We start from the raw sequence: 27,660 nt of genomic DNA, 5'->3' as shown, positions 1-27,660 counted from the left end.
CAAGGCCTGGTATGGAAATACTGATGCCCAAGAACAGAAAAGCCTACAAGTAGTGGACACAGCCCAGTCCATCACAGGAAAATCCCTCTTCACCATTGAGCACATCGACAAGAAGAACTGCCACAACAAAGCAGCAACTATTATCAAGGACCCCCAAACTCAAGACCATGCTCTTGACTCACTGCTGCCATCAGGTTGGAGGCACAGGAACCTTAGATTCCAGAACACCAGGTTCCGGAGAGCAGTCATTACTCTTCAACCATCAGGCTCATGAAAGAGTATGGATAACTTCACTCACCTCAACAATGAACTGATTCCATAACATATGGGCTCACTTTCAAGGACTCTACAACTCATGTTCTCAGTATTATTTGTTTTGCATTTAATGTTATCGTTATTTGCAGTTTGTCTTTTGCACATTGGTTGCTTGTCAGCTTTTTTGATGATTCCATTGTTTTTCTTAGTTCTACCATGTATGCCTGCAAGAAAATCATTCCCAGAGTAGCAAGTGGTGTCATATCCTGCACATACTTGGATAATAAATTTACTTTGAACTTTTGAAAAGTGATAGAGATAACTCATAACTGTCATTTCACTACACTCCCTCAATTATAGAAGGCACAAGTAAATTTTGGAAGAGACTATAACACTGCTACTTAAGAAAGCAGAGGGAAAGAAAACAGGAACTACAGTATATGCCACATAGGTTTGCATCAATTGTCAGAAATAAAAACTATTAAAAAAGTGATGGGTTAGTGAGGACAATAGTTCTAAGCAGGTGAGAGTGGGATGATGGGCAGATGGAACCAGGTATTACATAGTCACGAGAAACAAAGTACAGAAAACTCTAACCACTACAAAATCCTACATGTAAAACCTCTTTCAAAACCTGTAAACATTGAGAAGAAAATTCTCAAATGTTTCAATCTCAACAAGATATAACTTGAGGTCCAGTTTAAAATGTCAGTTAATTTTTAATGACGGGCTCAGTGAACTTTGGTTTATTGACATGTCTGATCAGTTTTATATTTACTTTAATTATGCATGTATGACAATACTGAACAATTGCTTTAAATCTCCTCAAGTGCTGATTGCCAGTCCCATTTGATGACTGAAGTGTCCACAATGATTAAGCAGGTAGGTTTGCAAAAAATTAATGGAATTCTTATCACAAACAACAGTCCTTCTACAGCTTGAGCTACCTCATTCTGAAAGTTTATAACAAGGGTGCTTTCAGAGCTAAAAATTCTGAAAACGAGCCCCTCTGTAAATTAGTTATAACCTCGTTTTAACAACTGATAAAAATACCAAAGGTTAATTAAGAAAATAAAGCCAATCACCGGTTTTTCCAATTATTGCATGCTGAATTAAGTTATATTATTCAAGATGTGATAGTCAAGATTACTCAAGCCGCAATAACTCTTTCTGATAACTCGTCACATGAAGATTCACATTTACAATGTAATAGATTACCTAAAACAAAGCAGCAAATTGAAGATGAGAGATTACTGTCCTATTTTTTACAAATCAATTATGCTTTTAGCAGCAAGTTTCTTTCCCCTTGTTACGCCCCTTGCAAGTGCCAGTGGTGAATTGATTATTTATTTATAACTGGTTCAGGTGTGCTTTCAGACACCAGAAAGCTAAAATTCCAGTTCCTGCAATTTTAAGTACAAAATTAATAAAGTGTACACCCAAATAGTCAGCTTTCAGATTTATTTTTCCCCTTACAGGGACCTTTCCTCCAATACAAAATCAGCTCATTATTGACAATCAGCATTTAGTTTATTTGTTCTTCCCTACAGAACAAAGCAGCACATCCTTAAACAAAAATTGCTAGACAAAGTTTGGGCAAGTTGGTTATTTCAAATAGCTCACTTCCATCCATGTAATCAACCCAAGGGTGGAAGTCCAGTGGGTCGTACAGTGCTATCTACTTGCCTGACTGGATGCAACTGCAGCACATACATTAAGGAATTCTTCTTACAAGCACTTATCCACTACCCTAAACATCTATCAACACAATTTAATGTAAAAACTCAACGCTACTTCAGATCTACAACCTCCAACATTTAGAAGTAAAATGCCATGGGCAGCTCAATATTCAGGGTTGTCTAGCCACACAAAAGTTCAAAATCAAGAGCAATACTCCCAGATTCAACTTAATGCCATAATCCTCCCAAATCCCATAGTACATTAGGATGGAAACCAGAAGGATTATAAATTTATACAGTATGGAAACAAGCCTTTCAGCCCAAACTCATCCATTAACAAACGCTCAAGAGTTTCTATTAATCCTCAAGCTGAGTATACGTTGCATTAAAATTTAATTTTTCCTACTCTGAATATACTACAGGAGTTACTACATACTCATTATTTACTACGCAAGCACAACAGACATTGGATAATACTTTGAATCATTGTCATACCGTACAGAAATGTGCCCTTTCAACTGCGGTGCCCATCTATATTAATCCCATTTGCCTACTCTATGCCTTTCCTGTTCAGGTACCTGTCCGAATGTCTCGTAAATATTGTGTAACACATACAAAATGTTGGAGGAACTCAGCAGGTCAGGGAGCATCTATGGAAAAAATAAACTATCAACGCATTGGGTCAAGAACCTTCATCAGCACTGAAAAGGAATGGGGAAGAAGCCAGGTTCTGCATCTACCACTCCCTCAGGAGTTTGTTCCAGACTACCACAACCCTGTGTAGAACAATGTATTCCTCATATCTCCAAGTCCTGTGCTCCCACATTCGATCCTGAAACTTGGCATCCAGGATGCTATTCCCTTTACAAGGCGTTAAAAATAAAGATACCTCAGACCCAGATACAAAGATTCTACAGGTGCTGAAAATCATGAGCAACATACACAAGATGCTAGAAGAACTCAAAAGGTCAGGCAGCATCTAAGGAGGAAAATGAACAGTAAACGTTTCAGGCCAAGACCCTTCATCGGGACTGGAATTGGGGCAGAAGCCAGAATAAAAAGGAGGGAGAGGAGCACAAGCTGGCAGGATTAGATGAAGTGAGGGAGGGAATGATGTGAGAAGCTATGAGGTGGTAAGTGGAAAAGGCAAAGGCTGAAGGAAGAATCTGACAGGAGAGCACTGCAGATCATGGAATAAAGGGAAATAGGCAGGAAATCAGAGGGAGGAGAAGGACAGGTCATGAAGAGAACAGGTGACAAGGTCAGAGTGAGAGAAAACAAAAGAGCAAGATGAAAAAAGGAAATCAGAAGAAAGTGGTTACCAGAAGTTGGCAGAGAAAGGTTGGAGACAATCAAGATGGAATATGAAGTGTTGCTTTTACAACCTGCATCTGACCTCATCACAAAAGTAGAGGAGACCATGGACAGACATGTCGATATGGGAAATCAACAGCAGGATCCCACCACCAGGCACATCTTTCCCTCTATTCTGCACAAGGATCACTCTTCACCCCGACTCCCTTGTCTACTTGATCTTCTCCACCAATCTCCTTGCTGCCAGTGATCCCTGCAACCATATTAAGTTCTACACCTGCCTGAGGTCTCCTCATTCACCACTACACAAGGCCCAAAACAGTCCTTCCAGGTGAGGCAGCACTTCAACTGCAAGTCTGTCAAGATCAATATTAAACGCAGTGTGGCTTCCTCTACATCAGAGAGGATCACTGCAGACTGAGGGACCACTTTGTTGAATACCTTCATTCCATCTGCTGTAACAACAGGATTTGCCTGTGTCCAGGCAGTTCAATTCCCACAGCAATGTTTCTGTCCACAGCCTCCTTTACCGGCATGAGAGGCCCGATGCAGATTGGAGGAGCAACCCCTCATATTCTGTCTTGGGAGTCTCCAATCTGAAGGCATCAACATCAATTTCTGTAAGCACTCCCATTTACTCTCCTCCCCAACCCCTTTTTGATTTCTCTCATTCTGGGGGCACTGTCACCCCTTTTCTTCTCCTCCCTTACCCATCATCTCCCTTTGGTTCTCCACCTCATTCCATAGTCTACTGTCCTCCATCAGATCCCATTTTCTTCAGCCCCTTGCCTCTTCCACCTCCCTGCTTCTCACATAACCCCTTCCTACCAGTTTGTGCTCCTCTCCCCTCTCTTTGGTCTGGCTTTCATCCCTTTCCTCTCCAGTCTTAATGACAAGTTGCAGATGAAGCAACAACTATCCCTTTCCATCCACATACGCTATCTGACTCACTGAGTTCCTCCAGCATTTTGTGTGTATCCACTACAGACCAAGTAAATGTCAGAAAAGTAACATGAGAAAATGAAACTCAACAGTTCAGCATCCTTGAAAGAGAAACACGATTAACATTTAAATCATTGAAAGGTTAACTGTTTCTGACTCTATAGATGCTGCCTGAATTGTCCAGAAATTTATCACATGATTTTTAAAAAAAAAATCCAGAAAAATCACGGGTGCTTTCTGTTCTGTGCCCCCAACATACATATTTATTTTCTAAATCTAATTCCTCATTGGGTAGTCGCGTCATATTTCATACCACAGCAACATTTCACAATTCTCATAACTGACAATAACTTTCAGTTTCAATTTAATTAACACTTTCCAACCTTGATCTTGATTAACTCCTGATAATTATCAGCCCAGACTCTCAAACGCTTAACTATCAGGCCTTACATTATTAATCTTCTCACCTACCAACCATCCTCCTGGCCCGACCCCAATGTAAATCTTTGCTTTCCTCAGCAAACTATTCACCCACCAATACTTGCACTCCCACATCTCCCAATTCAGTTGCCCCTTCCTATCTACAATTTTGTTTTCCCGCAACGAGTGGCAACTCTCCTGCCCGTCACCTGCCCCGCAATGAGTGACATTCTTCCAGTTACCTACCCGACAACTAGGGACATTCTCCAACGCCTGCTCCCATTTGACACCATCTACTTTAAATTGCGCCCTCCTCTCCTTGCCCTGCCCCACTATTTAATCTCCACCTCCCCTGTTGCGCTATTTAATGTCTCCCCCCACCCGTTCTCTTTTCGTTTCCGCTGGAGCCCTGGGTGCTCTCCCATCCGTCGGTACACTACATCGCCCTGTTACTCACAGTTTCCGCCTTCCCCTAAGGCCCTACTTCGTTCCTCTCAACAACACAACATGGCGATGGGCGCCAACGCACCAATCAGCTCCCAGCTTCCAGAACGGTGCCGCTTTCCACCAATCATAATCCAGACCGACACACCTTCCGTGGATACTAGCCCAATCATACACCGGCGGCATTTCAATCAGAAGAACGTCCTTCAATTGGTCATCAAATGGAAGTGGCTCCCTTTTCACCAATAAAAGAATGCCACCGCTGCTTGCTCTTTCTTGATTGGTGACTCTCCATTGGCCAATCGGTGATTATACTGTACAACGGCTATTCAATCAGAATACACAGCGCGGCAAAGGGCAGCCAATCAAGAATGGCAACAGCGTCATCTGGTGGCGGTGCTGAGTGCAGGCAGCCGCTGCGGCTGGGTTGTGAAGTTCGTGTGCAACGGTCTGTAAGTTGCCAATTCTTCCGCTTTTGTAGAGAGAGAGGGAGCGGGGTCGGGCCGGGCGAGGAAGACCCAAAAGCCCCAAGGGGCCGTATGTGTGGCATAGTCCTATTTTGTTTTATTACATTTTAAGGAAGGTAACAGGACAATAATGAAAGCATTGAATATTAGTGTAAGAAAGAAAGGTTGCACGGTTTATTCTTGTATTTAATTATGAATAAAGTTTATTTTAATATTTTTAAAACTTGTGTAGTTTTCCGCAGTTGAAGTTGGAATTGCGCTGACTGCTGCATCAGTGAGTTAAGAATGTTTGCCTTTTTCATTTTCCCGTTGTGTATCATAAAGAGTTCGATCTCATTACCTATACCCGGAAAGGGATGTTTACCTTCCGCAGGTTTATGCAGAGAGCTGATGACTATTGGATCGCTGAACAGGTTGACGTCCACGCCCTTTTCTCTCGCTGGTTTGGAACATTTCGCTCAACAACATTGGTGGAGGAAAGGGCGGGATGGAATAAACCTTTTCCCAGCACCTTGTCATTGCCCCAATGACACAACTTTCACGAGTTTTGCTTCCTTTTTGTTTTGGAGCAGGTCAGAAAATGAAACCCCGAGGAATAGAACTGATCGGATTTCACAGCCCCGACATAATAAAGACTAGATAATTGAAAAATAAGGCGATGCCAACTATCTTCCGACTTGCTGGAGCCCCAGTTCCAGCGTCCGTTCTGACCTGCCAGGGCCTCAATGTCCATTTTATCACTCACGATGGTCTCATTTCCCAGGCTCTCTTCCCTGGTCTCCCCTGGAACTTCCCGGATTTATTGGATAATCAATTAAAATGTGTTAGCATATTAGATGCAATCCAGTCCAACACCACCAAAGTGTGGTGGCGTTGGATTATCCTTCCCAGTGAATCAGATCCAATCTTCCATTCTGTTGCATTGTATTCAATATTCATAATGTTGTGAATTTCTGCTTTAAAGAACAGTATTTTTCTTGTAAATCACATTTAATTATTTAGGAGCTGGCAAATACTGCAATACCAATTAATGGAGTTTTCAAATCTGCCAACCTACCCTTCATATTTAGATAGATAGATAGATACTTTATTCATCCCCAAGGGGAAATTCAATGTTCCTCCAGTATGATATCACATAAACACAAGACAGACCAAGACTAACTGACCAAAAAAAAAACCACATAATTATAACATACAGTTACAACAGTGCAAAGCAATACCATAATTTGATAAGAGCAGACCATGGGCACGGTAAAAAAAAGTCTCAAAGTCCCAGATAGCCCATCATCTCACGCAGATGACAGAAGGAAGAAACCTCCAACGTGGCAAAACTTCCCGATGCAGCCTCTGGAAGCACCCGAGCACAGCCAACTGTGAGTCCGTCCGAAAACTTCCGACAACTTCGTGCCTCCGACCAGCCCTCCGACACCGAGCACCGAGCACCATCTCTGCCGAGTGCTTCAACCCCGGCTCCGGCCACCAAGCAACAGGCAAAGCCGAGGATTCGGGGCCTTCCTCTCTGGAGATCTCTCCGATCGCTCAGTAGCAGCGTCAGCAGCACAGGCATGTCAGAAGTTTCGCCAGATGTTCCTCCGTGCTTCACACATCCGTCTCAATCAAATCAGGATTGTGCACGGCCCCTACTTACAGATAACGGATATTCCTTACTGGAGTGGCCGCTGCGCCCTGCGTCGTCGCGCCGCCATCTTAAGATGATTTTACTGCAATTTACTTTTCTATGTTAACCACATTGATTCAACCATATCCTTTTAAATAAAGAAACATAGAAAACATACAGCACATACAGGCTCTTTGGCCCACAAAGTTGTGCTGAACATGTCCTTACCTTAGAAATTACTGGGCTTACATATAGCCCTCTATTTTACTAAGCTCCATGTACCCATCCAAAAGTCTCTTAAAAGACAGTCATATCCACCTCCACCACCGTTGCTGACAGCCATTCCACACACTCACCACTGAGTAAAAAACTTACCCCTGACATCTCCTCTGTACCTACTCCCCAGCACCTTAAACCTGTGTCCTCTTGTGGCAACCATTTCAGCCCTGGGGAAAAGCCTCTGACTATCCACACGATCAATGCCTCTCATCATCTCATACACCTCTATCAGGTCACATCTCATCCTCTGTCACTCCAAGGAGAAAAGGCTGAGTTCACTCAACCTATTCTCATAAGGCATGCTCTCCAATCCAGGCACCATCCTTGTAAATCTCCTCTGCACCCTTTCTATGGCTTCCACATCCTTCCTGTAGTGAGGCGACCAGAACTGAACACAGTACTCCCAAGTGGGGTCTGACCAGGGTCCTATAAAGCTGCAACATTACCTCTCGGCTCCCAAATTCAATTCCACGATTGATGAAGGCCAATACACCGTACGCCTTCTTAACCACAGAGTCAACCTGCGCAGCTGCTTTGAGCGTCCTATGGACTCGGACCCCTAGATCCCTCTAAACCCTCTCACTGCCAAGAGTCTTACCATTAATACTATATTTGACCTGCCAAAATGAACCACTTCACACTTATTTGGGTTGAACTCCATTTGCCACTTCTCAGCCCAGTTTTGCATCTTATCGATGTCCCGCTGTAATCTCTGACAGCCCTCCATATTATCCACAACACCTCCAACCTTTGTGTTATCAGCAAACTTACTAACCCATCCCTCCACTTCCTCATCCAGGTCACTTATAAAAATCACGAAGAGTAAGGGTCCCAGAACAGATCCCTGATACACTCCACTGGTCACCGACCTCCATGCAGAATATGACCCCTCTACAACCACTCTTTGCCTTCTGTGGGCAAGCCAGTTCTGGATCCACAAAGAAATGTCCCCTTGGATCCCATGCCTCCTTACAACATCATAGATCGTCACTCTTGCCTTGGGAACCCCGTACATGGGATTAATAATTCGGCCATCATGCATGTTGCTAGAATTAAATTAGCTTGTTCAGTGGCTGTGTCCCCCAACACACTGATCTAGATATCTATCTCATAAAAGTTCCAAGAATTGATTTCCTACATTGTTTATTCAGGTTGATTTGCCTAGCCCGTAGATTAAAGTCCACCATGATGACTGTATTACCCTTGCTGTGTGCACCTCTGATTTCTTCACTAATAATAAATCACTTTTACTACAAGCCTACAAACAACCCTGGCACCTGCTACTTCTTAGCTCCACCCAAATTGATTCTAATTTTATACCAAGATCTACCAAAAAGATCTGATGTCATCCCTAATTGAAAGCACTAACCACTCCTCCTTTACTTCAGTTCCTTTTGAAGGTCAAAAACTCTAAAACAATTAATTCCAAACTTTGTAACCACCTTTCTGAAATGACAATTGGAATATATCCTTTTACAACTAGTTACAATGTTACTTCAGTCTTTTCATGGGTGTAGCCTAAATTTTGATATCGTGACTTTAAATCTGGCATTTTAACACTTTTCTAACTCTGATCTTATGTTGTGGTTTTTATCAGCTCCCTAGCAAGATTTCTAACTTCTACTTTCAATTTTGGTTCTCACCCTCCTGATCCTCCTCTTAGTTTGAAGTTCAAGATCTGCAGATGCTGAAACTTGAAACAGGAAATAGTGCAAACACTCAGCAGGTCAGGGAGCATCTGCGGAAAGATAATGTTTTGGTTCAATTCCGTTTTTTATGCATTATGCATTAATTCTGCTTCTCTTTCATCAGATGCTGCCTGATCTGATCAGTTTTTAACAGCACTTTCAGTTTTGATTTCCTTCCAGTGTTCCAATCCGTAGGCAAGATACACTAGACACTAGAATACTACAGCACAGTACAGGCCCTTCGGCCCTCGATGTTGTGCTGATCCATATATTCCTTAAAAAAAACCTTTCCTAAAAGCTCCAGCATGCAGCCCTGCAAGGATATTGATCCCAGTCTTGCTGAAGTATATTTAGAGATCCCCTTCCACCCAAAACAAACCTAAAGCCTCAATAACCTTCCCACAGGATTCTAAAGACCTCCCTGATGCAGCCATTTTATGTTTCTCCCTATTTTTCAACTGAGAGATGGACCCATGAGGCCCTTCTTGATAACCTGTTTCCTAGATCCTACCTTTTATAGGATCCTAATTCCCCAAACTCAGTTTACAGGACTACATCCCTTCTTTTAGCAATGAACCTTCTACCTTCAATCTACAATCCATCTTTCCCTGGGAAAATAAAAACTACCCACTCTATGTGACTATGAATTTATACACCTTTATTTGGTCAAGCCCTGAATTTCCTGCACTCCAAAGATTAAAGTCCTACCTTGTTCAACCTCCCCCTACCCTGGCAGCATCCTCGTAAACCTTTTCTTCACTCTTTCCAGTTTAATATGTTTCCTGTAACAAGGTGACCAAAAATGTACACAACAGTCCAAGTGTGGTCTTGACAAGGTCTTATAGAAATGCAAAGTAACGTCCCAAATCCTAGACTCAATACAGAAAAAAAAAATCCATAGGCATTTGAGTTCTGCTGCCATGGTTACCAATTATCCCTCAATAAACAAGAAATCAAAAATATCACTGGCATACGTTGTGAAATTATTATTTCATGGCAGCAATAGATTGTGATACCTTGTACATAAACACAAAAGAAAATCTATAACACAATATACTGTATAAAAATTAAATTAAATAAGTAGTGCAAAAGAGAGCAAAAGAAAATAAACAAAAATAGTACACTTGTGTACATGGGTTCATTGTCCACTCAGAAATCTGCTGATAGAAGGGAAGCAGCTGTTCCTAAAACACAGAGTGTGTGGCTTCAGACTCCAACATCTCCTCCCTGATGGTAGCAATGAGAAGAGGGCGTGCCTTGGGTGATGAGGGTCTGTAATGATAGATGCTGCTTTTTTGAGACATCACCTTCTGAAGATGTCCTCGATGCTGGGAGGTTAGTAATCCATGATGGAGCTGGCTGAGAATGCAACTTTCTGCAGCTTTTTCTGATCCAGTGCAGTGGCACCTCCATACCAGGTGGAGATGCAACCAGTTAGAATGCGTTCCATGTTACATCTGTAGAAATTTGCGAGAGTCTTTGGTGACATACCAAGTCACCTCAAACCCCTCATGAAATATAGCCACCGCATCAATATGTAACTTCATCGATATGCTGGGCCCAGGATAGATCCACAGAGATATTGACACCCAGGAACGTGAAACTATTCACCCTTTCCACTGCTGATCCCTCAATGAGGACTGGTGTGTGTGTGTGTGTGTGTGTGACCTCGACTTCCCCTTCCTGAAGTTGATGATCAATTCCTCAGACTTAATGATGTTTTGTGCAAGGTTAACTGGTCTGAATTTTGTCCTTGTGTTGGGCTTTTTACTGTGAGCAGATTTGGGGCACTACAACTGGAACCACACATTCTAAATACTTAATTGGCTGCAAGGCTCTTTGGGATCCTTTACATATGCTTGCAGGTTCTTATGTTATCATATGCCTCCTTCAGGAAACATGTTATGGAAATATTATGGAGCAAAAATGATATGAAAGGCATCAGCACTTTACTCTTGTTAAGCTGTTTTATTTCAGATCATGGATAGCAATACTTTGGTTTATTCCATGATATCTATTTTTTTTAATGAATGTAAGTGATGCAATTACTCAGATTCATTCACAAAGACTTCTGAGGCCTCCATTGGTCAGGCTGTTTAGATATGCAACACCAGGGCAGTACAATATGGAGAGCAAGCTGTTGTCCATGTGCTAAGCTCCCCCTCTCCACGCAGCTGATGAACCCAAAGGAACGGCAGACACCAATATAGTTTGGCATCAGCAGCATGGCAGAAGTTGTCAGTCAGCATTCAACTCGATGTAGGACTGTCTTAGGGACTCCAGCTCCAAATTTTTCCCTCAGGGTTTACTCCCAAAGCCTTCCCCATGATTACGTACAGCTCCAAGACAGCATATGTTTAAGATCAGTATTTTCCTTCTCCTAGATGAGCTGCCAACCATGGGTGATGAGCCCCATCTGCCTGAGCCGACTGGTTTTAAGACGCCAGCAACGGGCCTTTTCCCCTTCTCCTGGCAGTAGAAGTGGTTCCACTGGACTTAGTAGCTAAGCCACACTTGAAGGCCAGGAGCTGGACTTGGTTGTCAGAGGCTATTTGCGGTGCATGCCATTGGGAGCTCATTCCCACTACCACCCACAATTAAGTATAACAACCTTAAGGAACAAAGGTTTATCATTCTAATAATATGTAGCAATGCCTTCTCACAATACAGTCTGACAGATCACAATGTTGCTCAAATGTCCAGTTCCCAATTTATTCCTTTTTTTCTCTGTTGGGAGAAGAAAAAATATTTGTAGACACATTTTGTCAAACAGAACTCCAGTTCACATTGAAGGTGAATAAACTAACTGCAAATACTGAGTCCTGGCAAAAGTCCATGACTATGCCCTCTCTTTCAGAGAACTGCATTGGATGAGAAAAATACTAATTTTTTTCTGCCTCTGGCACACTTTTCTGTGATTTTCTTATTACTGATTAACGCACCATGGTACAAACTCCAAGAACTATGCCTCAAAACTCAGGAATAAATAGGGTTGCAATGTAATCGAGATTTATTTGGTAATAATATATGGGGAGGAGCAAAAGGTGGATTCATGCCAACCAGTAAGATACAGTGCTGTTATCCACCCAGATGCATTGTATTTATAAGGCAAAGCCTGATGGATATTTTCCTGCTACTGAAAATTCCCTGAAGTAGTACTTACCACTGTTTCATCATGGTGAGTAGAGACCATTGTGAAAAATGTATTCCAAACATTCTGAACTGTTGTGGTAACTGGGTATGGTCGAGCTTTTCAGAATTTTACATTATGATGCATTAGATCGGGGGGAATAGCTATAGAATTGTCTATAGGGAATTGGCCATAGAAGACAGGGGTTTTGTTCTGAATGGAAGTCCTTGACCAGCAAGGATGGGGTGTTCTATAAGGATAAGATCTGGGCCTTTGTTGTTTGTGATACTTATAAATAATTGGAAGAAAACATAGGTGGGGTGATTAGTAAGAGTATAAATGAGACAAAAATTGACAGAGTTGTGGATAGTGAAGACAATTTTCAAAGGATATGGCAGGATAGAGGCTAATTGGAAGTATAAGCAGAGAAATGGGAGATGGCGTTCCAGTCAAGTGTGAGTTATAGCACTTTTGGAGGTCAGACATAAGAGGAAAGTATGCAGTAAGCGGCGGGACCTTTAGGAATAACCTTGCACAGAGGAATCCTGGAATGAAAGTTCATAACTCCACGGAAGTGGCAACAGAAATAGACAGGGTGATAAGGAAGGTGTCTCATGCTTCATCAGACAGGGCATTGAGCACAAATGTTGGAAAGTCATGTTGCATCTGTATGAAACTTTGATTATTGTCATTGTGTGCAATTCTGATGGCCACAGGAGAGGGAGGATGTCAAGGCTTTGGAGAGAGTATGGAAGAGATTCGCACAGATGTTGCCCAGATTACAGAATATCAATTATAAGGAGGGGTTGGACACATTTAATTGTTTTCTCTGGAGTGTTAGTGGTTGAGGGGTGAAAGAAAGGTATTAAATTTTAAATTAAATTTTGAGCGATAGATATGGGGAGGTGCAGAACTAGATATTGAAGAGGCATTTAGACAAACATATAAACAGGCAGGAAAATGAAGTTTACAGCAAGCAACTGTACTGTTTAAATTGTCATTATGGTCTGCACAGATATCATGGGCCAAAAGACCTGTCACTGTGCCGTACTGACCTATGTTATATGAAATGGTTACAGGTTACTGCAATATTCAATCTATCCTATGGAAATGGTTTTTAAAAGAAAGAGTCTCAGAAATTTGATTTATTAAAGAAGATAAAGATGAAATTTAAGGTATCTCCAGATGTTGAAGCAATATTGTATGTCCCTAGACACAACATAGTGGCCCTTCACTTGCAACCCTCTCTTGACCCTAATCATTTTTTTGTAAGCTGGATGCCTATTCGGGTACATCTTTGCATCAATTTGTATGGTAAGAAGCTACCTCATTTTTTTAAATTACTAGTAGTCTGATATCAAGACAAAAAGTCAGTGCTAGGAGTAGGAAGCCACTCCCAAGACCCTGTATTTGATATTAAAGATAAGGGTGATATCCTAGTTAATTTTCCCCAGCAGTCATTACAACTTACTGACAGGTGGCACCTATGAAGAAATCCCAGGAAATACCTATAAATTTCCTGGATATTACTACAAAATAAATAAAATTTTAGTAATTTTAGTGACCCCATACATGTGAGTTGCACGTGATCTTCAGAAAACAGACAAATGGTTCCAACATTAAATAAATGAAATTTATTAGTGGTAAACATATGTAGTGAAAATCTAATCTAATTACAGTGTTATAGAAACATTGCAAACAGAGGGTTTGGTGAAACTCTACAGAACATTGGGAAATTCCACAAACACTACATTGAAAAAGGGATCAATTCTCAAGAGCAACACTCACAAAATGCTGCAGGAACTCAGCAGGCCAGGCAGCATCTATGGAAAAGAGCACAGTCGATGTTTTGGGCAGAGTCCCTTCATCAAGAGTAGAGAAAAAAAAGCCAAGGAGCAGGTTTAGAAGGCTGGGAGGGAGGGGAGAAAGAAACACCAGGTGATGGGTAAAACCTGAAGGGGGTGGGATGAAGTAAAGAGCTGGAAGGTTGATTGGTGAGAGAGACAGTGGGCCATAGAAGAAAGAAAATTGGGGAGGAGCTCCAGAAGGAGGTGATGGGTGGGCAAGGAGATAAAGTGAGAGAGGGATAAGGGGTTAGGAAATGGTGAAGACATTACCGGAAGTTCAAGAAATCGATGTTCATGTCATCAGGTTGGAGGCTACCCAAACGGAATATAAGGCATTGTTCCTCCAACCTGAATGTGGCCTCATCACCACAGTGGAGGAGGCCAAGGATGGACATATTGGAATGGGAAGTGGAATTAAAATGAGTGGCCACTAGGAGATCCCGATTTTTTTTCTGGCAGACGAAGCATAGGTACTCAGCGAAGAGGTCTTCAAATCTATGTTGGGTCTCGCTGATATACAGGAGGCCGCACCGGGAGCACTGGACACAGTATGTGATCCCAACAGACTCACCAAAGTATTGTCTCACCTGGAAGGACTGCTTAGGGCCCTGAATGGAAGTGAGGGAGGAGGTGTAGGGGCAGGTGCAGCACTTGTTCCACTTGCAAGGATAGGGAGATCAGTGGGGAGGGACAAATGGACAAGGGAGTTGCGTAGGGAGTGATCACTGCAGAAAGGAGAAAGTGGGGGTGGGGGGGGGGAGGGAAGATGTGCTTGCCGGTGGGATCCCGTTGGAGATGACGGAAGTTACAGAGAATTATGTGCTGTACGCAGATACTGGTGGGATGGTAGGTGAGGACAAGAGCAACCCCTATCTCTGGTAGAGTGGCGTGAAGATGGAGAAAGAGCAGGTGTGTGGGAGATGGAAGAGATGTGGTTGAGGACAGCATTGATGGTGGAGGAAGGGAGGCCCCTTTCTTTGAAAAAGGAGGTCATCTTCTTCATCCTAGAATGAAAAGCCTCATCCTGAGAGCAGATGTGGTGAAGATGGAGGAACTGAGAGAAGGGGATGATATTTTTACAAGTAACAGGGTGGGAAGAAGTATAGTCCAGATAGCTGTGAGAGTCCGTGGGTTTATAATAGATACCAGTGGATAAGCTGTCTCTAGACATAGAGAAAGTAAGGAGGGAGGTTTTGGAAATGGACTAGGTACATTTGAGGGCAGGATGAAATTTGGAGGCAAAGTGGATGAATTCTTATAGCATTCCACACATAAGACCATAAAGCTGAAGGGGATCATTATACAAGAAAATGGAGGGGGGAGGTTAGATTTCATTGCACATGAGGTATGAAGAGGCATCAACATGCACTTAGAAATAATTAGTCACCACTCATGAATCTGCTGAAATTTATTAAAGGTTTAATAAGAGAAACTATCCAGCTCTCTTTGGATAGTATAAGAGTAAATAACAATGATATTGATTAAGTTACATTTATCAAAGGGTTACTTTCAAATATCCAAGGATATCCATGATTCATGTATACTTCTGGATGCCATTGAGGATTTTTTAATAAGGAATAATGAATAGTAGTTTATAATAGATTAAAGCTACAATGTCTGCATAATGGGGAAGGTCTCTTAAATTGACACAAGATGCTGGAGATCCAGAGTGACTCACACAATGCTGGTGGAATTCAGCTGGTCTGGCAACATCTCTGGAAAGGAAGAAAAAGTCAATGCTTTAGACTGAGACCCTTCGTCAGGACTGGAAGAGGAGGGAGAAGAAACTAGGAGAGGGGAAGGAGTACAAGCTGGAAGGCGAAACCAGGTGAGGGGAAGTTAGGTGGGTGGGGGAGGAGCCATGACGTGAGAAGGTGAAAAAGGTAAAGCGTTGAAGAAGAAGGAGAGTGCACTATTGGGAGAAAAGGGAGGAGGAGCAGCACCAGAGGGAGGTGATAGGTAAGTGAGGAGAGAAGAAAGGATAAGAGGGGAGCCAAAATAGGGAGTGGAAAAGGAGAGAAGGGGGAGGGTTGAGAAGTTACAGGAAGTTGGAGAAATCAATTTCATGCTATCTGGTTAGAGGGCATCCAAACGGAATATGAGGTGTTGCTCCTCCACCCTGAGAGTGGCACTTACATGCTGGTCTCAGAACAGATCCTCTGAAATGATGCTTTTAAGCAATTTAAGGTTACTGGCCCTCTCCACCTCCCATTGCCTGATGAGGACAAGCTCACGGACTTCCAATTTCCTCCTCCTGTAGTCAATAATCAGCTCATTGGTTTTGCTGTGGTTGAGTGAGAGGTTGTTGCTGTGGTACCACTTAGCCAGATTTTCAATCTACCTCCTATATCAGGCATGGGCAAACTACGGCCCGGGGGCCATTAAGCTTTTTAATCCGGCCCGCAGAACTTGATGAAATTATATTAATAAACCTTGTTAACGTTTTTCCCCCCGCAATTCTGGCGTTTTTGCCACAACAAAACTAAATCCAGACTTTGATGCGCTGGCTAAAAAGGGAGACCAACAACACTGTTCCCACTGAAATTAAAAATAAGTTTCTTCGTTGTGTTATGTAAAAATGCATTTGAAAATATTTTTTTCAATAAGCCTTACATGTTACATGTCATTTCTGTTAAGTGATGGACATGAGTAGTGCGCAGGTGCACGTACGTTCTCAAAATAAAAAATGCGCTCCAGATCAAATAACGCGCTCCGCATACTGGCGCGCTGTCACTGTTCTGTCCTTGTGCTGGTCGTTGTTGAGTTTTGGCACAGGGGACAATTGAATAAGAAGGAGCAGGACAAGTAGACCTGCATCTCCTACCGTTTTTGAAGTAAAGACAGTCAGGAGGAGAGTGATGATGATAATATCTTGAAGGATAACAGGATTTTCAGTGCTTTAAAATAATAACTGTTACTATTAAAAAAAGCTGTATTTTATTCATTTAATTTTCAGTGTTTTAAAAGTCATTTCAATAAATAGCTAAATACCATGGGACTTCAAAGACAGATATTTTGTTGTAATGCATTTGTTCATTTTCAATTGAAATTAAAGCACATGTTTTCTACATATCCCATGATATTTTATTTTCTCTTATGAGGTGTATTACCAAAACACTCCGTCCATCTGCTCCTGGTCAGGCCCCCCTGTCAAATTTTAGAACCCTTTGTGGCCCACAAGTCAAAAAGTTTGCCCACCCCTGTCCTATTTGCTGATTTCGTCACCACCTGATATGGTGTCATCAGCAAATTTAATATAGCATTGGAACTGTACATTCACAGTCATAAAGCGAGCAGAACAGGGGGAATAAGCACACGGTCTTGTGGTGCTCCTGTGTTGATGGTGATTGTGGAGGAGATGTGGCAAATCTGAACTGACTGGGGTCTGCAAGTGAGGAAGTTGAGGACCCCAGTTGCACAAAAAGGTATTGAGGCCTAAATCTTGGAGATGGAAATCAAAAATAAAACAGAAAATGCTGGAAACACTCAGCAGATCAGTTGGCATCTCTGGAAGGAGAAACTGTTAGCATTTCACATCAAAAATCCTTCATTAAAACTGGGAAAGAGAAGAACAAATGAATAAGTTGTTAAGGGATGGATACAGCAGAGGGAATATTATTGATAATTGAGTGCTTCCACATAAAACAGTATTGTTATTTGTTCAGAAAAAGTTTGAAGCACCATCTACAAATGACAAAAAGTTATCTGAATTCAGTTTAATATCATAATAAGGAAATGGATAATGAAGACATGTATTTCAGCCAATGTAGATAAAGAAAAAATCTGGTTTTACCAATTGATATTTAACTAGATTCAGATTCAATTTCAGTTTATTGTCCTTTAGAAACCACAAATGCAATGCAGTTAAAAAATGAGACAACGTTCCTCCAGAATGATATCACAAAAGCATATGACAAAACAGACTACACCAGAAAATCCACATAATGTTTGGCAATCCCCAATCCAGAGTCCAGAGAGGCAGCTGTGTATTAATATCGCGCTACCGTCTTAGCGCGTTCCCTGGAAAGGAGCTCCAAATCCACCAGACAAACAAGACCAAAAACTAAAGCTACAAGACCTGCACAAAACCACATAGTTACAACAGTGCAAACAATAGCATAATTGATAAAAAACAGACCATCGGCACAGTAGAAATAGTCCAAAGATGTTAAAGGACTATAAGTTCAAAAGAAATCACCACACAGTTTCTACAAGTCCCCAGGGTCCCGATAGGTTCGCCATCTCATCCCAGCGGCAGAAGGGAATACCCCCACTATGGACATCCACAGCACTGCCCGGCTCAGCCTCGCAGACGCAGCACACAATGAAAGCTCCGTCGAACCCAGCCTCACAGACGCAGCACACACCGAAAGCGACCTGACCGCAGCGGTCTCCGCGTCCGTGGAACCTCAGAGCTGATGACCATCCCTTCCGGTACAGCTTCTCCGAGCACCATCCTTTGCTGAGCGTATTAAGACGGCCCCGCCAACGGCCATTGGCAATGCGACCCCGAGGACTGGGGGCCCGTTCTTCCCAGCAGAGTCCTGGACCTCACAGCAGCAGCGGCAATGAAGAAGGTCTTCCTGGAGATTTCCCGATGTTCCTCCGTGCTCCCATGTCCGTTTCAATCGATTATGATTGTGCACGGCACCCCACTTCACAAATAACAGATAATCAGCTCCGGAGTGGCTGCTGCAAGCTGCGTTGTGCCGCCATCTTGGTTACTATTCAAAGCTCTTCTAGAGATTCAGAGGGATAGGCCAGGAATACCTAGATTGTCATGGTCTGGATTGGGTTCTCTTTAAATTTACTTAGTTTGTGTTACGATCCGGACCTTTGACTCCTTGTTTCCCTTTAATTCCCTGTTTTCCTGTGTCTTTCGAGCTTGGTGGTTAAAGGCAATTTACTCTCGACCGAACCGGCAGTTTATAAGTCTCCAGCTTCAGCCGTTTGGCATGAGAGTGTTAACAAAGTCACTGTAGCTACCACGAGCCAAAGTCATCTAGCTGGAGCCAACTAAGTTTCTTGCCTGGAGCAAGCCAAGTCCTGGCTCTGGTGTTCCATGTATCAAGTCGTGGCTCTAGTGTTCCACATATCAAGTCCAAGGTCCGTATTCTGAGTCCTGGCTCTGATCCCCAAGCTCCAAGTCCTAGCCCCCAGACCCTGAGTCCCAGTCTAGACACAGCCTGAGGCGTCGTCCATTACGCCTATTCCCACTTCCTCTTTGCTGTCCTTGATTTCTCTCTGTTCTATTCTTGCGTCACGGCTCTCCTTGTAAATAGTAATAAACTCTATTTAGCTAACCTTACGAAACGTGTTTGTGTCCTGCATTAGGGTCCTCCAGCACCCTTGCCCCTCCACTTTGTGACATAGATATGTTTATGAGAATTACTTGAAGTCGAAAGAAATTTATTTAGTTTCTTGTTTAGCATTTCCTACATGTGAGTACGGTTTTCTTCTGGATGCATTAAGGCAGGAATGGCAAGGATGATTCCTTAATTTAGGGTTTAGACAAAAGTTGACTTGGCTTTTCAAATTTTTTTTAAAGATTCAGGCACGTAAAAGCTGAGAGGCAGACACATTAGGTTTTAGACATTATGTGCACATTAAAAATGTGAGAACATGGTTAAGAACATCCCAATAAGAATGAGCATAGAAAAAATATCAGGCACAATTTTCTGTCCGTTCATAGTCAATATTACAGGCACTGTCATGCAGAGTCTCTTGAGGGACCTTCCTGGTGACAATTGAATAGCCAATTGTTGAGTGGTGTGGTCAAGGGGAACATGAAAGGGAAACAGGATATGTCTGCAAACTTACAAATGATGGACAAGTTGATGGGGTAGGAGAGAAATGAAACAGAAGGAACTCATATAGGGAGTTGTCTTCAGAATGAAAAGTAAGTGCTTATATGCTTAACATATTAGAAAGTCATACTTCTATTAGATTTACTCTGACCTCCAAATGTTAAGTGACAGCAATATTATGAAAAAGCTATTAACTGAAGAACAGTGCACTCTTTCATGGTTGTGTCACACTAAACCAATATTTTTCCATTTGTTTCAGACTTCCTACACTGACAAAGGGCAGAAGGTGAAGGACATTTGTTGTTTAAATTTTTAAACAAGATTACCAATACTTTCGTTTGTTGAACCTATCTACACTAAGAGGAATAACTTGCAATTCTTCTGTTGCAGCTGGAGAAGGGTCAATATGTCAGATTTCATCATATCACTTTCTGGGTAGGAAATGCCAAACAGGTGAGATGAACTTCCAGAAACATCTATGGATGGATCTATCCAGGTCTGCACATAACCCCATGCTGATACACAAAATATTTACACAATCTGTACACAAATATTTCCAAATCCAAATTCATCTGGACACAGACATATCTACAGACAGCCTGATCAATACATAACTACTTCCATAGGCCTATATACATTAAATGGTGTGCACTGTTGGATCTAATTAAGTTCCATTGCTCAACCAGAAACTGAAAATCATGAACCATCTTGTTTCAAAATGCTCTTGATGTTTACAGAAACAAGCAAGTGTTCAAGAACATCTATATTAATTAGCAATAATAAAATTGATAAAAAATATAATGGGAAATATGGAAAGGGTTCAAGAAGGAATTCAGAAAGCTCAGAAAGAGAAGGGAGAGATTCTTCTCCTTCTAATCTGACCTTCTAAACCAGCCTTTCTCAACCTTTTCCTGGAGGAACCCTTGAGATAATTTTCAGATCTTGGGGAACTCCTGCATAAAAATATTACAGTATATCTACAGCTCATGGTACATTAGTGTAATCAGTAAGTTGTAGATATAATGATCCAAAAATAATTGCCTATGCTCTTTTGAGTAGAGAATGTATTTTTAGCCAAAAGAACAGGTAGTGAACCTTAGCTTACCTTTCTTGAAGTTAATCTCTTCCTTTCCCCTTCCATAAATTTTAAAAATCCATAAGGCAAACATAATACATTTTTATTTTCAGTAAGACTCAAGTCTTTCTGATATACTTTCTCACTCTCAAGCCCATGCAGTAGTGGAAACATGTCAAGATTTCCTTTTGCAACATGATTTTTCCAAAGATTCAGTTTCTTTTTAAATCCAAGAATCTTGTCACTTGAAGTCAAAACATTTTCTCCAGGGCTTTACAGAGACATGTTCAACTGGTTCATATGCTGAAAAGTGTCTGCTAGGAAGGCTAGTTTCTGCAGTCATTCTTTATCTTCAAAGCGCTCAGCAAAATCTGCCTACTATTTAATTGAAAGTACCCCTGCACTTCACCTCTACGCTCAAGCATCCTTCCTCTGCTAAGCCACTGGATTTCTGTATGTAGGAGGAGACTGATAGGCTGATAAGTGAACCTTTGTCCAGGTTTTCACACAGTTTTTTTAAACATTATTGAGTGAACTGGTCTTTGCTTTGATTTTTGTAGTATCATCCAGAACTTTTTTTCATTTCATCTCCAAGAGCTTTTGACATCGGCACCTGTCTGTGAAGAAAGCAGTGTGCTGTGATGTCAGGATTTTCTTTTTTAACAAGAGAAACAAAACCTCTCATGGAGCCAACCATTGATGGGGCACCATCGGTACAGATGCCAACACAGTTCCTCCAAGACTGACCTTTTGTTTCCAGATATGAAGACAAGATAGTAAATATATCTTGGCCTTTGCTTGTTTTAGGCAGTTTTTTGCAACAGAAAATGTTTTCTTGAATTTCACCATCATTTACAAATCTTACAAATGCTACAACATGACATTTGTTGGTGAAATCTGTTGACACATCAGCCTAGATGGAGAAGTTGTTGTTTTTAGTTTATCACACAAAACTTCTTCAGCAACATGCGACGTGTCATCAATACATCGACTTATTGTACTGTTTGAGAGTGAAACCTTTTCAATTTCTTGTACTGTATCTTGTTCAAACACAGAGGTCAATCAAATATTAACAATAATGGCATAATAAATAACTAAACAAGAAAGCTGCAAAAAATATGAAAACTTCACAATACAGTTCACTTCTAACTAACACAATTCACCTTTTACAATGTTTACAACAACAGCAAAGCAACTGGCCAGCAGCTGAGTTGTGGAGCATAAAAATTCCTTCTTTAGAATGAAAATTACCTTTCAATTTTCTTTTACACTGGTAGAGTTTGTTCACTGCTCCCATAAGTCAATTGGCAGTGCTTAAGGGGAAGTTGTGGGAGGTAATTTGGGAGAAAGAGAGGCTGACTTCACAGTCCGAGTTGAGCAAGTCTATTCAATGCTCAGAAAACGCACTTCATGCTCCTCATCAGCCTACCATCCTCCCCTCCATGTAATACAACACTCACCAATTATCAGCCGACCATCCTCCCCTCTGTGCAATACAGGGCTCACCAATTATCAGCCTCCCATCCTCCCATCCATGTAATACAGCACTCACCAATAATCAGCCGACCATCCTCCCCTCCATGTAATACAGCACTCACCAATTATCAGCCGACCATCCTCCCCTCCATGTAATACAACACTCACCAATTATCAGCCGACCATCCTCCCCTCTGTGCAATACAGGGCTCACCAATTATCAGCCGACCATCCTCCCATCCATGTAATACAGCACTCACCAATAATCAGCCGACCATCCTCCCCTCTGTGCAATACAGGGCTCACCAATTATCAGCCGACCATCCTCCCCTCCATGTAATACAACGCTCACCAATTATCAGCCGACCATCCTCCCCTCTGTGCAATACAGGGCTCACCAATTATCAGCCGACCATCCTCCCCTCTGTGCAATACAGGGCTCACCAATAATCAGCCGACCATCCTCCCCTCTGTGCAATACAGGGTTCACCAATTATCAGCCGACCATCCTCCCCTCCATGTAATACAGCGCTCACCAATAATCAGCCGACCATCCTCCCCTCTGTGCAATACAGCACTCACCAATTATCAGCCGACCATCCTCCCCTCCATGTAATACAGCGCTCACCAATAATCAGCCGACCATCCTCCCCTCTGTGCAATATAGGGCTCACCAATTATCAGCCGACCATCCTCCCCTCCATGTAATACAGCGCTCACCAATAATCAGCCGACCATCCTCCCCTCTGTGCAATACAGGGCTCACCAATTATCAGCCGACCATCCTCCCCTCCATGTAATACAGCGCTCACCAATAATCAGCCGACCATCCTCCCCTCTGTGCAATATAGGGCTCACCAATTATCAGCCGACCATCCTCCCCTCCATGTAATACAGCGCTCACCAATAATCAGCCGACCATCCTCCCCTCTGTGCAATATAGGGCTCACCAATTATCAGCCGACCATCCTCCCCTCCATGTAATACAGCACTCACCAATTATCAGCCGACCATCCTCCCCTCTGTGCAATATAGGGCTCACCAATTATCAGCCGACCATCCTCCCATCCATGTAATTCAGCACTCACCAATTATCAGCCGACCATCCTCCCCTCTGTGCAATACAGGGCTCACCAATTATCAGCCGACCATCCTCCCCTCCATGTAATTCAGCACTCACCAATTATCAGCCGACCATCCTCCCCTCCATGTAATACAGCACTCACCAATTATCAGCCGACCATCCTCCCCTCTGTGCAATACAGGGCTCACCAATTATCAGCCGACCATCCTCCCCTCCATGTAATTCAGCACTCACCAATTATCAGCCGACCATCCTCCCCTCCATGTAATACAACGCTCACCAATTATCAGCCGACCATCCTCCCCTCCATGTAATTCAGCACTCACCAATTATCAGCCGACCATCCTCCCCTCTGTGCAATATAGGGCTCACCAATTATCAGCCGACCATCCTCCCATCCATGTAATACAACACTCACCAATTATCAGCCGACCATCCTCCCCTCTGTGCAATATAGGGCTCACCAATTATCAGCCGACCATCCTCCCCTCCATGTAATACAGCGCTCACCAATTATCAGCCGACCATCCTCCCCTCCATGTAATACAGCGCTCACCAATTATCAGCCGACCATCCTCCCCTCCATGTAATACAGCGCTCACCAATTATCAGCCGACCATCCTCCCCTCCATGTAATACAGCGCTCACCAATTATCAGCCGACCATCCTCCCCTCCATGTAATACAGCGCTCACCAATTATCAGCCGACCATCCTCCCCTCCATGTAATACAGCACTCACCAATTATCAGCCGACCATCCTCCCATCCATGTAATTCAGCACTCACTAATTATCAGCCGACCATCCTCCCCTCTGTGCAATACAGGGCTCACCAATTATCAGCCTACCATCCTCCCATCCATGTAATACAGCGCTCACCAATTATCAGCCGACCATCCTCCCCTCCATGTAATACAACACTCACCAATTATCAGCCGACCATCCTCCCATCCATGTAATACAGCGCTCACCAATTATCAGCCGACCATCCTCCCCTCCATGTAATACAGCGCTCACCAATTATCAGCCGACCATCCTCCCCTCCATGTAATACAGCACTCACCAATTATCAGCCGACCATCCTCCCCTCTGTGCAATATAGGGCTCACCAATTATCAGCCGACCATCCTCCCCTCCATGTAATACAGCACTCACCAATTATCAGCCGACCATCCTCCCCTCTGTGCAATACAGCGCTCACCAATTATCAGCCGACCATCCTCCCATCCATGTAATACAGCGCTCACCAATTATCAGCCGACCATCCTCCCCTCTGTGCAATACAGGGCTCACCAATTATCAGCCGACCATCCTCCCCTCCATGTAATACAGCGCTCACCAATTAGCAGCCGACCATCCTCCCCTCTGTGCAATACAGGGCTCACCAATTATCAGCCGACCATCCTCCCCTCTGTGCAATACAGGGCTCACCAATTATCAGCCGACCATCCTCCCCTCCATGTAATACAGCGCTCACCAATAATCAGCCGACCATCCTCCCCTCTGTGCAATACAGGGCTCACCAATTATCAGCCGACCATCCTCCCCTCCATGTAATACAGCGCTCACCAATAATCAGCCGACCATCCTCCCCTCTGTGCAATACAGGGCTCACCAATTATCAGCCGACCATCCTCCCCTCCATGTAATACAGCGCTCACCAATAATCAGCCGACCATCCTCCCCTCTGTGCAATATAGGGCTCACCAATTATTAAAGGCCTCCCCACCTCACATCAAAAGCTGAGAATAAACGCGGCCCTACTGCGTACTGCCATACCTGGCTGAGAGACCTCTAACAAGATTGTTAACAAGGCTGCTCGATCACTGCCCACCACTCGCTAGCATCATGTGTTGTGCAAAGTTCAAAAAATGATGGGTTTTTTTTATCACGGTCTCTCACAGAACCCCAGGGTTCCACAGAAACCCTGCTCTAAACTCTTCCTAAGTATGTTTGGCACCTGTTTTCAATTTATAGGTGAGATACTGATAAAAACATCTTGCTATTATGTACATAATGCCTTGTTAGAAATTAATTGTACAATTGCTTCACACAAGAAAAAGAAAAAAATGATTGTAAAACAGAAATTGTCTTTTTCAGAAGTAAGTTGATTTCCAATGAAACTGAACAAGTTAACAATAGATGATTTCACGTTTCAGGTACAGGTTAATTATTGTAGGTGATTGCAGAAAATACTCATAGCATTTATTTGTAATTTCTCTTGCAGTCTCTGACACATCGGGTACTTTCTGTTGATTTTACTTTTACATATTTGTCTTTAAGAGATAACCATTCTGAATGGTAATGACTCATAATGCAGAGCAATGCCAAAATATAAAAGGAATTGAGAGAAAGTGACAGATCAGAAATTTTTAATTAAGTAAAGTAAGAGTGTTTTGTGGATTACAGTAGGGTAATGGACTCAGGAGCCATGAACATCCTTAATCCACTGGATATTACCACTGCAAGCTGAACGTTCAACAGATCTACTCATGCCTTAGAAACCCTTTCTGGTTTTCCTTCCCTAAAATGCACATTTCAGTGGTGGCCTGAGTCAAGCTAATCAAATGATTTCTTCAAGTTGAAGGTCCATTGACCCTCTGGCCAATGATATTATCTACAAACTTATCAAGAACAGTCTGTGCAATACACAAACTATCAGCCGGACAGCATGCAGTATTAGCAACATGCACAACACACTGGAGGAATTCAGCATGTTGGGCAGCATCCATGGAAAAAAACAGTCAATGTTTTGGGCCAAGACCCTTCGTCAAGACTGAAGAGGGAGGTGGCAAGGGCCCTATAAAGAAGGTGGGGGGAGGGCAGGAAGAAGGCTGGTAGGTACCAGGTGAAAAGCCAGTAAGGGGAAAGATCAAGGGGTGGGGGAGGAGAAGCAGGGAGGGGATAGGCAGGAAAGGTGAAGAAGGAATGTAAGGGGAAAGCACTATGGGTAGTAGAAGGAGGTGGAACCATGAGGGAGGTGATAGGCAGCTGGAGGAGGAGGATAATGGTTTCCCTTCTGCCGTCATCAATGATGCCCTCACCCACATCTCCTCCATTTCCTGCACTTTGACCCTCACCCCATCATCCCATCACCTCAACAGAGAAAGAGATCCCCTTGTCCTCACCTACCAACCCACCAGCCTCCAGATCCAGCACATTATCCTCCGCAACTTCCGCCACCTTCAACGGGACCCCGCCACTAAGCACATCTTTCCCTCTCTACCCCTCTCTGCTTTCCGCAGGGATCGTTCCCTCCTCAACTCCCTGGTCCACACGTCCCTCCCCACGGATCTCCCACCTGGCACTTATCCCTGCAACCTGTCCCTACACCTCCTTTCTTACCACCATTTGGGGCCCCAACCAGTCCTTCCAGGTGAGGCAACACTTCACTTGTGAGTCTGTTGGGGTCATCTATTGCATCCGGTGCTCCCGGTGCGGCCTCCTCTACATCGGCGAGACCTGCCACAGATTGGGGGACCGCTTCGTCGAGCACCTCCGCTCCGTCCGCCACAATAGACAGGATCTCCCGGTCGCCACCCGCTTCAACTCTGCTTCACATTCCCATTCGGATATGTCCATACATGGTCTCCTCTACTGCCATGATGAGGCCAACACCTCATATACCGTCTGGGTAGTCTCCAGCCCCTTGGCATGAACATCGAATTCTTCAACTTCCAGTAATTCCCTCCCCCCCTTCCCCCATCCCAGTTTCACTCTGCCTCCTCCTCCAGCTGCCTATCAGCTCCCTCATGGTTCTGCCTCCTTCAACTACCCATAGTGCTTTCTCCTTACATTCCTCCTTCACCTTTCCTGCCTATCCCCTCCCTCACCCCTTGATCTTTCCCCTTACTAGCTTTTCACCTGGCACCTACCAGCCTTCTCCTTCCTGCCTTCCCCCTGCCTTCTTTATAGGGCCCCTGCCACCTCCCTCTTCAGTCCTGACAAAGGGTCTTGGCCCAAAATGTTGACTGTTCGTTTCCATGGATGCTGCCTGACCTGCTGAGTTCCTCCAGCGTGTTGTGTGTGTTGCTTTGACCCCAGCATCTGCAGAGTATTTTGTGTTCATGCATTGCACCACCCAGTGTAAACCTGCTTTGATTTCTCAAGTCTTCGATGTGTACACAGCCAGAACC

General features: G+C 43.3%; 2 protein-coding genes across 4 annotated transcripts in view; one reads left to right on the top strand and one right to left on the bottom strand.

Annotated features, from left to right (window-relative positions):
- Positions 1 to 5,140, bottom strand: part of mtmr4 (myotubularin related protein 4) — a 139,041-nt gene extending 133,901 nt beyond the window's left edge. Inside the window, exon 1 of one of the 2 annotated variants that reach the window (XM_073053604.1) lies at positions 5,068 to 5,140. The gene's annotated coding sequence lies outside the window, so the exon portion shown is untranslated. Of the gene's footprint in view, positions 1 to 4,856; positions 4,966 to 5,067 lie in introns of those variants that run through there. The other variant, XM_073053607.1, reaches the window with a different exon arrangement.
- A 270-nt stretch (positions 5,141 to 5,410) lies between these two features.
- Positions 5,411 to 27,660, top strand: part of hpda (4-hydroxyphenylpyruvate dioxygenase a) — a 69,339-nt gene continuing 47,089 nt past the window's right edge. Inside the window, exons 1-3 of one of the 2 annotated variants that reach the window (XM_073053601.1) lie at positions 5,411 to 5,506; positions 20,150 to 20,176; positions 20,281 to 20,343. In XM_073053601.1, coding sequence (XP_072909702.1) covers positions 5,426 to 5,506; positions 20,150 to 20,176; positions 20,281 to 20,343 — 171 coding nt within the window. In that variant the 5' untranslated portion in view covers positions 5,411 to 5,425. Of the gene's footprint in view, positions 5,507 to 12,168; positions 12,285 to 20,149; positions 20,177 to 20,280; positions 20,344 to 27,660 lie in introns of those variants that run through there. The other variant, XM_073053602.1, reaches the window with a different exon arrangement.

This window comes from Hemitrygon akajei, chromosome 8 (genome assembly GCF_048418815.1).
Source record: "Hemitrygon akajei chromosome 8, sHemAka1.3, whole genome shotgun sequence".
Taxonomy (NCBI): domain Eukaryota; kingdom Metazoa; phylum Chordata; class Chondrichthyes; order Myliobatiformes; family Dasyatidae; genus Hemitrygon; species Hemitrygon akajei.
The sequence above is the reverse complement of the archived record's forward strand: the minus strand, read 5'-3'. Positions and strand labels throughout refer to the sequence as shown.